General features: G+C 34.8%; 1 protein-coding gene across 1 annotated transcript in view; it reads left to right on the top strand.

The window, feature by feature from the left end:
- The window catches only part of LOC107296363 (dynein heavy chain 8, axonemal), a gene marked incomplete at its 5' end in the record, with an annotated part of 66,822 nt that extends 53,147 nt beyond the window's left edge, over positions 1 to 13,675 (top strand). The window contains 8 exons of the mRNA XM_015825710.1: positions 601 to 717; positions 3,011 to 3,112; positions 4,006 to 4,166; positions 7,676 to 7,832; positions 10,611 to 10,763; positions 10,861 to 11,050; positions 11,880 to 12,001; positions 13,388 to 13,675. Coding sequence (XP_015681196.1) covers positions 601 to 717; positions 3,011 to 3,112; positions 4,006 to 4,166; positions 7,676 to 7,832; positions 10,611 to 10,763; positions 10,861 to 11,050; positions 11,880 to 12,001; positions 13,388 to 13,675 — 1,290 coding nt within the window. The remainder of the gene's footprint in view (positions 1 to 600; positions 718 to 3,010; positions 3,113 to 4,005; positions 4,167 to 7,675; positions 7,833 to 10,610; positions 10,764 to 10,860; positions 11,051 to 11,879; positions 12,002 to 13,387) is intronic.
- Positions 13,676 to 14,105: the final 430 nt, after the last annotated feature.

Here is a 14,105-nt window from a genome sequence, read left to right as displayed (position 1 = left end):
CCATATGTTGCAAACTCATCCTTCATTTCCAAAAGTCTGGTGACAGCTTAAAAATGTTATTATATCTAGCTGTATTGGTAGCCCTATTATTTCCCTGTTCCTCATTTATATTTTAACCAAGCACAACACTTAAATAATATTGTAATAGTAATACTATTATTTCTTATATCTTTTGTAGAAAAAATATAAATTAAAAAGACTAAAACCCTTTGTCTTATTGTATGAATAGAATTTGGGAAGATATGCCATGTTCACTTATCACAGTACACTGAATTTTGGATTATTTCCATTTGTATATACATATATTATGCTACATAAGCTTTTCACAGAAAGAAAATTTACGTCTATATAATAAATAGTTTGTTATATTAATGTGAATGTCAGTAATGGAATTTGCATTTTTTTAAAACAAAAGATTGTGCTGGTCATGAAAAAAATCAAAATCTATCAGAGCTATATACTGAGAAAGATTAATAATGATATTGCTCTAACATGGACATTGGATGTTGCTAAACAAATTATTATTAATGAAAAAGCAAAATATGTATACATTCATAAAACTAAATAAATTCCTACTTGTTATATATTTTCTATACTAAGGAAAGGCGAAAATTTGGTCCTTTGGGCTGGAATATTCCCTATGAATTCAATTCTGCTGACTTCACAGCCAGTGTTCAATTTATACAGAATCATTTGGATGAATGTGACATTAAGAAAGTAAGTATCTGCAAATTTGTACTTAGAGGTGCTGCCAAATAGTTATGTATCTTAAATGGGATAAAAATTTCACAGGCTTCTGAGGCTCACTAGAGATGTAACTTTGTTACTGATATAGATGAAAATTCAGACAGAAGAGTCATTTTGGGTTTACACTTCACTTCTCAGCTCCCTGTGTCTCAAACGACTACTTTATGTGACAAGAATTGTGGAAAAGTTTTTGCAGAAAAAAAATAAATCTCCTGGCAGTATCAGGAGCTGGGATCAGGGAGGAGTGTGTGGAATGGAGTTTAATTAAGAGTTGGCAGAACTGGCTTAGCTAATTTCTTAGCAGATCCAATGCAATGCAAGTCAAAAGCCACTCTTCCATTTCTATCACTACTGATCTTCTGCTACCTTACATTGTATTGTAAAAATATCTTAATTTGAACATTTCGTAAGCAGAACCACAGTCCTTCAGTATGAGCAAAATTCTTACATGTCAAAATTGCTTGTGTATTTATTTACAGAATTTTTCTCCATTTTTACAAAATTAATTTGAACTATGCATACATGCTTTTTAAAATATAGCATAGTGTTTAATTATGAGGAGAAATGTGCTTTGAATTGCAGGACTATTACCCAGCCAAAGGGCAGTACTTCCACACTGCACAACTAAATTAGACAGGGGGCTAAAGTTTCAGAAGTATGTCCCTCAGAATCAAAATGCACATTTTGGGCAATAGAGGGAAGGGCATTAAAAGAATGCAGAAATACAGATGAAGGAAAGAGGAAAATGTATTTCTGATCATGTTGCATAAGAAAATGAAACATTCCTTGGCTGCGTATTATTGAAAGAAAAATCTTCATCAGGGTCCAGTCCAAGCTGGGAATAAACAAAATGGAGGCTGTTTAGAAAGAAGGTTCTTTATTGAGTTGCAGAACCATACAGAAATATGGCTGTAGGGCAGCTGACCACATGGAGCTGGGAATAGTGGATTTTTATACCTTTTTGGGCTTTTGTGTTTGGACTTGTTCCTGTAGCATGAACTTTGACCTGAGGTTCTTTGTGCCTTTTTGGTATTCTGACGGTGGTGGGTTAATCCTATTATGTCCTAAAGGTCATGTTCTGCTTCCCTGGGACTGTGGCTGATGGCTATGTCCTGTGTTCGATTTTTTGGGTGAGAGGGGTTGCTGGTTCTAATTCTATCACTCTGCTATTGTTAGCTATCAGTTTTGCTGCAAGGGATTTCAAAATATTTTGTCTTGAATGGGCTTCTGCCTGCTAGTATTTGCTCATAAATGGGGTCTCAGTCTTTCTGAATGGGATTATCAAATCTGCATTTCTACAGAGCTGGCCTGCTTAGTTTTTGCTTGGGGCTATTAAGAAAAACTGGGCCTGCTTTTCTGCCTTTAAGATCCTTTGGGGAAATACAATATTCTGCCTTTTTAATATTCCCCAAAATATTTCCTTCTCTGGAGGGGGGCTTCCTACAGTATAGTAATATAAATTCAAATGCACACATCTCTTTCTTCTGAAGCTGAGTCTTTTCTCAGAAGAGTGTATCAATCCAGAGTGTGTAAGAGGCATTCTATCCTCCCACACTGCCTTGCCAAGAGCCAAGAAATTGCAACGAGCTGGTAATCTTATACAGAGTGGTTTTAGCCTCCCAGTAGTACTGTAATCTGCACAATATTATTGTTATTAGGATTCAAATGCACTTACTTGCACAACTAGAGCTAACTTAAGAGCTCAGTTTGTTTACTTTTGCTGGCATTACTATACAGACAACACTTTGGTTCACAAAGCTCATACGTGCTTTTAGTTTTCCTAGATTGTATAACAAAAGAGGAAGAAAATGCCTTGCCAAATAAAACTGAAGCCGAACTAGCAATATATGATGCAGTACACCACTGTCTTTTGTATGAATATCTGCACAAGATGGATCAGACATTAAACAATTGCTTAAAGAACAAGGAAACACCATTTATATTTTAGACAGCTATTTAGCATTTCCACAATACATTTATAATACATGCAATTAATACTGTAATATATACCAAAGCAAATTGGCAAATGACTTTTTGTTAACCATTTTCATCTATCTGGATTGATGAAAATTTGGGTGATATATCAAGAGGAAAAGAACAGTTGGTGAAAATCCAAGCCTCGCACTTTGATAAAAATCCAAGATCCCTGCATATAAACAGAGTGCAAACTTATGCAAGAGAGAGGTTTGCGACAAAAGACTAGGACTAAAAACTTGATTTCTGAGACATATTTTTTATTTTACATTTTCCACATTTTACCTAGGGAATATCTTGGAGCACAGTCCGATACATGATTGGCGAAGTACAGTATGGAGGCAGAGTCACTGATGATTATGATAAGCGTCTTCTTAACTGCTTTGCAAGGGTAAAAAAATAAGATGAAACAGTTTTTAATCAAATAAAACTAAAGAATGGTTTTAAAATATACTTTCAATACATTAAGACAGTCACTGTAAGAAATACATCTTCTGGTAACAGTTTTTTTTTTAATTTTTATTTATTCCTTTTTCACTATACAACAAAAATAAAAATGAAAAATACATTTTTTTCCCTTAACAGAACTGTGTTATACATCTCATATATATTATTTACAATTTATTTACATCAGTAATCATATCTTTTTCTTTCTGTGTTCTAGCCAATCATAACATTTGTTCCATATTTCATAAAATTCTGTTGCCTCGTCTTTTAATTCTAGCGTAAGTTTGTTCATTTCCGCACATTCTAGAAACAGGGTTTTGCTGGACATCTGACAGAACTCCTAGTGTCACAGAAGAACCGATGCCGGCCTTCGTTTCCTCCTGGCCCTGTTCTCTTCCTCCGTTCACTGCTAATGCTGGTTCACTTGCTCTCTATATACAACTGGAAAATTTTCTTTATTTCGCCTTCTCCTTGAAGGAAGTTTGGGCCAGTGCCAAATGAGTGGACAATGGAAACAAAAAGAAAGTGGATCCTTTAGGTTACCTTGCCTAAAAGTTTCCTAAAACTTGGAACCATAGTTGCTAGAAAATTAAAGCTTATTAATTTTGGATGCTGTATTTCCCTTAAGATCAATATATTATTAGGTCCTTGTAGCTAGATTGAAGAATATGCCTTTTTCATAGGTTTTTGTTTTAAGAGGGAAATTCCCAAATCATTAATGAGTCAATTAACAGTCTTGATGTACACCTATAGTTTGGCTTTAATGAGTAGCTGATTTCTTTTTTTCTACTTGAATCATATACTTAACTGTTAACTTTTCACCATTAATTTGTATAGGTCTGGTTCAGTGAGAAGATGTTTGAAAACACTTTCTGTTTTTATACTGGATATAAAATCCCAGTTTGCAAAACTCTTGAGCAATATCAGGACTACATTTCAACTCTCCCCGCCATGGATAGTCCTGAAGTCTTTGGTCTCCACCCTAATGCAGACATAACGTAAGTAGATCGAACAAGTTGATATTCAAGATTTTAAAAATAATTTTAGTAACAAAGGACATTTTACTGGGAATTTCAGAGTCTGAATAAATGCAAAATTTAAGGAAGCTTTCCTTAACTTCCTAAAGCAGTGGTGGCGAACCTATGGCACGGGTGCCAGAGGCGGCACTCAGAGCCCTCTCTGTGGGCACGCGCGTCGTCGCCCCAGTCCTAGGCCTTCAGCTGGGTTTTATAAAACCTTTTCGCTTTAGTCCTCCGCCGCCATGTGCAAAAAAAAAGGTTCAATCAATCAATTTCAACTTCTCACGGGAAAAAAAAAGATTTCGCAAAGTTGGAATTGATTGAACTTTTTAGTCCCACTGCAGCCATGCCCACCCAATTGGACACGCCCACCCAATGGGCCACACCCACCCGGCATTCGACGATACATAAGTGGATTTTGGGTTGCAGTTTGGGCACTCAGTCTCTAAAAGGTTCTCCATCACTGTCCTAAAGATTAAAGATTCAAGCTCATGCACATATATCTGGACTGAGCTCTGTTGAAATCACATGGACAACATTGTGCTGTAAAGTATAGCTATTGAAAAGTATAATCAGTGTGATTGTGCTATAAACATAAAGCATTTCTCAAATGTTTCAGGCATACAATTCAACAGCACCTTTATCCCACCTTAATATATTAAGTGATCTGATTGACACTTCTCCAAACAGAACATAGATTAAACAAATTGGAAGAAAATAAATAATTTTCAGTTTCTCAGGAAGTGCTTCTCGCTTAAAAATAAATTTTCACCCTCATCTGTTAAGCAGTTTCAAATAGAAATAAAATGCATGTGAGCATCTTTTTACCCTTACCAGGTTATTTCTTATTTTTAACTTCAAAAATTGTACAACTTATTGTAGGATATAATCAGTCTATGAAATTTGTATCCTTATAATTCATTTAATTCTGTAATGAATTATATAATTTACAGAATGTTCATTCTTAATATTTGGGGATTGTTAAAAAATAACTAAAATGCCTCAGTTGCATTACCATCAAAGTCCAAACACTTTGTTTCTATTTAGTCCTTCTGTTTTACTATGTTCCATGACTTTCATTATGAGAATTTGTAGATCATTCATATTTTCAGTTATCAGAATAATATCAGGCTCTTAATTTTTCTTTCCTCAGTTTTAAAATCATGTTCATTTTCTTACACTCCAACTTTTCTTAATATATATTCTGCAGTACAGGTTGAATAAATACGGAGAGAGCATACAGCCTTGCCTCACTACGTTGCCATCATATTGTGACTTTTTGATCTGTATATAAGTTTTTAATAAAGGCAATGAGATGTTCTGGGATTCCCATTTTTTATGAGCCCTTTCCGCAGCTTGACGTGATCAACACAATCAAAGGCCTTTTTATAATCAATGAAACACATACTGACATTTTTGGTATTTGACTTTCTCAATTATCAGAAATAGTGTCTTTTAATAATAATTCCTTGGTCTTTTCTAAAACCAACTTGTATATCTGGCATCTCCCAGAAAGAAGAGAAAAGGCATAAAGAAAAAAAATTATGACATAACAGTTGCATCATCACTGTAGTATGGCCTGAGGGTCTATTTTAAGCAAAAGGAAAGACTTAGCAACTATCCTTCAAGGCTCCTGCCTCGAGCAGAGGGTTGAAGCAGGGCTAGAGTCCCTTCTAGCCCTATGACTCTATGTTCTATGCTGCTCCAAAGGCAGCATATCCCAGGGTATAGGAACGACTACCAAGAAAGCCTGACATTTCATCCCAAGCCATAGCTCTCGCAAGACAGGCAGTTTCTCAATAGGTGACCAGATTGGATATCAAAGCATGCTTAGAAAAACAATTCCTGATATACTACATAAGGTTTTATGGGTAATACCCAACACTTTGAACTTGGTACAGAAAACTACCGGTATAGGTATTCTACCTAAACAATAGGTAGAATTCTACAACAGTGTATTTCTCCAGTTAGTAGCATTGCCACCACCTTCTGTATCAGTTGCAGTTTCTGATATATCTTCAGACATAATCCCATATAAATTGCAACAGTCCAAAGGTGTGGTAATCAGAACATAAGCATTTTGGTAAGGGTTGGATTGTAATTGACAGTGATAATCATTTTATTTATTTATTTAAAACTTTTATATAGCTGCCCATATTGAACCGAACCCTGGGTGGCTTGCAACTAAAAAAAACCAATATGTATCTATAATAAAAACATTAAAACCAAAAGACCTGGAACTACAGCTAAACGTTCCCATGCAATGCACAAGTTCTTGCCCTATCCTAGCATTTGGGGGGAAAGCCAGTTCTTAAGTGTTTTTTTTTTTAGGTTAAAAGTGTGGGGGCCTGCAAAATCTCAGAGAAATGGTGATCCATAGGAAAGAGGCTGTCAGGGAAATGGCACTCATCCTAAATCCTAAGGGAAGGCCTTAGGAACATGCCCACCCTTTCAAATCTGATAGGGCAGGCAGATGTCCTTGGGGAAAGGCAGTCCCGTGCCATGCAAGGCTTTCAAGGTAATAACTAGCAACTTGAATTTTGTCCAGAAGGAAATTGGGAACATGTGCAGCTCGCTTACAGATAATCTGTTTCTTTAAGCATTCTATATAGCTAATTCCACATCAGTTTCTCAATAACCTCATTTGGAATGCTAGGAAACTCTTCATGCAGCAGCTTTTTTTAAAAAAAGTAGTTTGGTGTATGAGTTGAGAATTCCATCCACCATGCATACTTAAAGAACAATATACTGAAGGAAGTAAATGACATTTCTAGTTTGAGAGACTAGCATCTAACTGTTTGGGGAATCTACAGAAGCTTTAGATTTTTCTCCACAGGTCCTTCCTTTACCTCAAATTTTCTGCTTTAAAATTTAAAAAACTGAAAACCCATTTGGAGCAGTAATATCTCCCTGTGCTTTAAAAATATTTTCAAAGCAATACTGAATTTGTATACAGAGCACATGTTTACTACCTGTAGATCTTGAAGACAATCTGGTCAAGAATATCAAATTGTTCCCAAAAACTGCAAAGCAGTTCAGGGCCTCACAAACTCAAACCTGAAAGTTTGCCTAATTAAAAGTTTCCAAGTTCTTCCCCTCCTTTTCAGAAAAGAGGATGAGGTAAGGGAAAAGATACAAGACAGAAGCCTGCTGAGATAGGTCAACAAAGTGCTTAGTATTATACATGAACACAGCTGTGGTTTTTTAACTAATAATCAAAATTGTGTTTCATATTATGAGCTGATAGTTGGCCTTGCCTGTTTTAAATACTCAGAAATATACAAAAGCCATTTTCTGGTTACATTCAAATGTCATGGCCAATCATGGTTTGATCATCTTCAGTTTAATGAATTTGTTATCTTTTCCCCCAGAAATAGCAGGAATCAATTGAATTGCCTATGGCTTTTTATTGTGGGTTATTTATAGCAATCCTATTTGACAACTTACATGTTCTGACTTTATTACATATCATTTAATATTCCTTTCAGATACCAGAGCAACACAGCAGCTGATGTCTTGAACACTATTACCAATATTCAACCAAAAGAAAGTGGAGGTGGAGTAGGAGAAACTCGAGAAGCTATTGTGTATAGACTAGCTGAAGATATGCTTGAGAAACTGCCCCCTGATTATGTACCCCATGAGGTAATTGTTCTACAGTACACATAAGCATGAAAATACTGATCCATAGTGGTAAATTTCTTGTATTGTTTAAGAGTGCTGAAAGGAAATACTCTTCTCAACCCCTTCTTTGTGTGTCAATTTCACACATGCTATTGGGCAATTCTTTTTCTAGTCAAGATCCACACTTGCCCCTGAGGGCCATAGAATTATCATGGTTGTGTGATGCTATAGAGTTACAATTTGGGGGGGAGGGTGTGAGTTTTATGGTATCATTCAATATATTTTACAAAAGCAAAACAAATAAATAAATATCACCCTGGCTTTATCTTCTTTGTAGTCAAGTATCAGAAGTGGGGGGTGGGTTCTGGATATTATACAAATAGCTCTGTTGGACTGTATGGAGCAGCTCTTTCAATTTTGCCAGAGGATCATAAATAATAATATAAATAATACAGCAATTATTAAAACTATATTTTGTTGGCAAATGTCTTGGCAAAATGCAAAATGATGTCTTTGGACAAAATGAAATGTTGCATTCCAACAAAAGAACCTCATCGTAATTTATTTTTTATGTATTTATTTATTGATTGATCCAATTTATATGCCCACCCTTCTCAGCAAATGACTCTGAGCAGCAAATAAAATTAAAATACCATAATTGTAGAGCATGAAATTGGGGCTATAATGGCTTGGTCTGTTTTCTAGTAGTCTCAGACCATGAACAGTATGGCTTGCAATAATTTAAGGAACACTGTATTTGACTCACCTTGGACCATATATTTATTCTTCTGAGGGATTTCCATAGGACAGTATTACCTTGTTTTTCAATATGCTTTCAGCATTGCTTGGCTGAAAGCCTGACATTAAATATGCATTTTCAAAGCTCTTAGTATCTTAATTCCAAGGGGCTTGTCTTATTAAAAAGTCTACAGCTGGTGATTCTCCACTACTCATTATTTATATCTCTTCGAATAATTCTTGGGTTAAAAAGAGCTAAAATCACTTTCCTAGGGCTGCACTAAATGTTAATGAAGAAGAGGCAAAAGGGGAAGCTTTGAGGGCAAATAATTTCAAAACCTATCCCTGCTTCTTTTGTTTCTCATTCACTGGTGTCTGTTCAAAGCTGCTTCTTTTCTTAATATGTGTTTTTGAAAACACTTTTCAATTTTAAAAAAAAGAATGTCTTGCTGAGGTGATCTTGTCCTCCCCACCTCCAGCCACTGAAAAAGATGTTATTGCATGATAATACCAGGAAATAATATTAGAATAAAGTTCTACTTCAGAATGAATGAATGAATGAATGAATGAATGAATGAATGAATGAATGAACGATGAAATGCATTGTCCTGCTTTTTAACCCTCTGCTTCCAATACACCTGAATAGGACTTTTATTTTTTAGAGAATAGTTTCCTGACATGCACCCATCCTGCTTTAGCCAGACTCTAAATCTGCTGTTAGAAGAAATTCTCAGGTGCTGCATAAGGAGAAAATGAGTCCCTTTATGATGTTAAAATCTGAATTTCATTGTATATGTATCTAATTACTCTACCTGAAGGAAAAATTATTAGCTAATCATTTACCAATGAGAATGTTTCCCTTGATTCCATATTTCACATCAAAGGTCATGTGTATCCCTAGATTATAATAACTGCAAACAACTGCAAACAAATAAATTTTCATATTTATAGTCAAGGTGCTGCAAATATTGGGGGATCTGTGCTGCCTTTTAAAACTCCAATGAGGAGCTCAAGAGCAATGAGAAAAGATGCTATAAAGATTCACCCAGAAGAGATATGAAAGAATAAGACAAATATTAAAGTTGTAATTTCTCCTCTTGCTTAAAGAAAAAACATAAAAGCTTTATTAAATGTAGTACATATTTACTGTTGTTAGTTACCATACTTATTTCTCAAAATTTAATGGTTACTTGCATTGTCTGCAACAATGGCTTACAAATCTTAAATAAACATAAGAATACAATAATTGCATTGCCTTTCACTAACTGGATGGTCATTTCCATTATATATCTGAGCTTAGATTATCATAATGTCTACTGATTTAAGGCACATTCCACTGAGGGCAGCTCACAGATATTCTCCATTAGAATTCATGGTGGCTGCATAGAATTTCTTCATGACTATTTGAACACATACAGGAATACTAGAGTTCTAAAGATACACTTGGTTTTGCAGTAGCATTATAATACTTCTTTCTGTTGAAAAAAAAAAGCATGATCTCTGAGCTTGCTTCTTTTCTTGCAGATGTTTCATTACCCAAAGTAGGTAACATCAGTGCACCTCATTTCAACCCTGAGCTACAAATATTCTTCTGTGTTGATAAAGCACGATCAATTTCTGGATTGAACTCTTAATTTGCTTTTCATTATCTACTGTCTTTATTCTCACATATTCATATGATTTCCTACAAATATTTTCACAATAGCTCACCAAACAAATATTCAAAGTTAATTTAGGCCAGCCCTATTGTAAGAGTGAGGTTGCACTTCAAACTGGTGTACCATCAAAGAGCAAAATATGTTCATTATCAGGGTTATTATCAATGGGGTTTATTGTCATTTGTGATATTCTGCCTCTAGCACCAAATGAGAACTATAGTAGACTTGGCTGGGAAGAGGAGAAGGAAATTGCTGTTTACAGTGCTAATGCACATGAACATATAGGCAGATCCTATATAGTATTGTAAACAGGAAGACTGTTGCTTGAATATTCTTCATGTAGGATAACGCTATTCTAAATGCTTTATTATTGACTTGTTTTCTTTTAATTACTTTTATTTAGGTAAAAGCTCGTTTAATTAAAATGGGCCACCTTAATTCTATGAACATTTTTCTTCGCCAAGAAATTGACCGAATGCAGAAAGTTATCAAAATAGTCCGAAACAGCCTCCTTGACCTTAAATTAGCCATAGAAGGAACTATTATTATGAGTGAGGTAACTAAGTACAGTATTATATATAATTATGCATTCTGAAATAAAGCCTTTTTCTATTCAAATATATAATTACATGTTTAATCTTTTACTTCTCTAGAACTTAAGAGACGCTCTTGATAACATGTATGATGCTCGAATTCCTCAGCTCTGGAAGCGTGTATCATGGGATTCTTCTACCCTGGGTTTCTGGTTTACTGAACTTTTAGAGAGAAATTCCCAGTTCCGTGTTTGGATCTTTGAAGGAAGACCACATGTATTTTGGATGACTGGATTTTTTAATCCTCAGGGTAAATATCATTTATTATACATAAAATAAACAATATGTTCTGTTATAAGAGTGGAGTCTTATTAGTCTATTAAAAAGCATAACTTTTCCATTTCATTTGATTTATTCTATCACATCCATATAGGAGTAGAGGCAGGAATCCAATATATATAAAGAATTTTTTTTCAATTGCATGGTTATAAATTATAAATTACTGTTCAGGATTTCTGTTAGATTCATGTGAAAGTCACATTTCTCTTTATCTGATTATTTTAAAAAAACCAGTGGATAGAGCATCATTTAAGCCATACATATTAAATATATACAATTCTTTCTAAAACTGTTAACATGTACAAGCTTGTTTCATATAAATGAAAGTCAATATGCATGCACTATCAAGGATCCCCCCCCCATTTTTATGTAGAATTTTATTACAACTTGAAATTACTAAATCAACAAAATTCTGCATTTCATAAAGTGATTTAAAAGTACAATGTTCTTTTAAGGATTGTCTTTGAAATTCTTATCCTAGTCATGATTAGAGGATTATCTACCCCTCATTGGCACCTTTCTTTTATTCACAAAAGACATTTACAGATTTTTTTGGAAAAGCAAAAGAGGAAGATAAATAATTGCAGGAGAATACAAGTCAGAATTTGGTATCATCAATATTGTATTTTTCTTATTTTTCTTGTTTTTTTATTTACCCATATTTTGTGTTAGGTAATTGTGGCTGAATATTTAAGTGGTTTTTTTATGTGAACATTTTAGCCATTGAACACTCCAGTATAAAAATGTATACAAGAAAAAGGTTGTGTTAAACTTGTCTTATTCTTTGGCCTGTTTTACAGGGTTTCTAACAGCTATGAGACAAGAGGTTACACGAGCGCATAAAGGCTGGGCTTTGGATACAGTGACCATCCATAATGAAGTACTGAAACAGATCAAAGAAGAAATCACTGCAGCCCCTCCTGTAAGTATATCATGGATACATCCTTTTTTGCATTAATTTCCAAACTACGTCTATGTTCTAATAATTCTAATCTGGTTTTTTTTTTAAAAAAAATGTTTGGTTTGTATTTGCTTTAGATTTTTCAACAATGAAATGAACTATAAAAGAAAGAAAGCACATGTGTTTTTCACTTATGTAGCCCTAACATACTCCTTTCCTATCTTCCACCACCAAAGTAGCAAAAATAGAGGAGGGAGTTAGAGGAGGATGACATCCCTGTAACAAAAAAGCCAAAAAAAGCCAACACAGTGCTAGGCTGCATTAACAAGAGGGATAGAATCAAGATCATGTGAAATATTAATACCACTTTACAATGCCTTGGTAAGGCCACACTTGGTGCATCCAGTTTTGGTCACCACGATGTAAAAAAGATGTTGAGACTCTAGAAAGAGTACAGAGAAGAGCAAGAAAGATGATTAGAGGACTGGAGGCTAAAACATATAAGGAACGGTTGCTGGAATTGGGTATGTCTAGTTTAATGAAGAAAAGGACGAGGGGGGACATGATAGCAGTGTTCCAATATCTCAGGGGCTGCCACAAAGAAGAGGGAGTCAAGCTATTCTCCAAAACGCCTGAGGGCAGGACAAGAAGCAACAGATGGAAACTAATCAAGGAGAGAAGCAACCTAGAACTAAGGAGAAACTTCCTGACAGTCAGAACAATTAATCAGTGGAACAACCTGCCTCCAGAAGCGGTGAATGCTCCAACACTGGAAGTTTTTAAGAAAAGATTGGACAGCCATTTGTCCGAAATGGTATAGGGTTTCCTGCCTGAGCAGGGGGTTGGACTAGATGACCTCCAAGGTCCCTTCCTCCAAGGTCCCTTCCCCCTCGGGGGGAGGGGGACGACTTTGCAGGAAATATAGGATTCTACAAAGGATTTTTCTTATTGCATTTGTTCCTGCATTTTTTCTGACTCCATAATATTGTTTTTTTGTTAAAGTACATCAGATATGGATATAAGTAGAGATGTAGAAGTAAATAGATTTACATTTATATACCCATCCTAAGAAAAATAGATATTAGGGAATTAGAGAATATACAGGCTGAGTCCATGCCCAGATAGAAAGGTGCATAGAGCATAAAGCAGAAAACTACTTTTAATCTCACAGCCCAAAAAGTATTTCAATTCTTTTCAGTAAACACAAATATGTAAACATTGTTCATTACCATTCAGAAGCATTATAGATTGTTTTATTTTCTCAAATTGTGCTAGTATTTTTCCCTTTTTCAAGTTTTGCTAATTATACTATATTTTATACCAGACAGGTTAAATCAGCCAAGTTATGTTATAATAGTAAAAGCTGATAATTTTCTAACATAATAAATATTCATTCTTTTTATATAGGAAGGGGTTTATATCTATGGATTATACTTGGATGGAGCTGGATGGGATAGACGTAATAATAAGCTCACTGAATCTACAGCAAAGATTCTTTTCACTTTACTTCCTGTTGTACATATATTTGCAATTAACACAACAGGCCCAAGAGATCCTAAACTCTATGTTTGTCCCATTTATAAGAAGCCAAGAAGAACAGATTTGACCTATATCACTGCAATCTACTTAAGAACAACTGTATCTCCTGATCATTGGATACTGAGAGGAGTAGCTCTTCTATGTGACATTAAATAAATTCTAGTCCTTGGACTACAACAGAAACATGCAACGTTCTTCAGAACACTAGGGCACACAAATTAATTTTTCCTTAAAATTAGATACTCTGTTCCCTCTTTCTAGCAATTCTTATATAGTTGTGTTTTGTTTTCTAGCTACATTAAATCTTATTGTCAAAATGTAAATTCAATCTTAGTTTTGGTCTTTTTCTCCTTTCCATGATAATTGTACTTTATAACTAAAAGTATTATAGTATTTGAATTAAATGGGACAGGTTTTTGGAATTTTTGTATGAGCTAGGTTTTTAAAAATGTATTTGTTAGAACCCAAGTTTTAACTGGTTTGTGAATCAACTGCCTGTCAGAAGCTATAGAAAAGCATTATTCCATTTTTGAAGGTATTGTGCAGAAAATGGGGAAATGTGTGTGGGCAGTTTTCAAAAAGGCAT

This window comes from Protobothrops mucrosquamatus, unplaced genomic scaffold, assembly GCF_001527695.2.
Source record: "Protobothrops mucrosquamatus isolate PMUCROS unplaced genomic scaffold, P.Mucros_1.0 scaffold2764, whole genome shotgun sequence".
NCBI lineage: Eukaryota > Metazoa > Chordata > Lepidosauria > Squamata > Viperidae > Protobothrops > Protobothrops mucrosquamatus.
The sequence above is the reverse complement of the archived record's forward strand: the minus strand, read 5'-3'. Positions and strand labels throughout refer to the sequence as shown.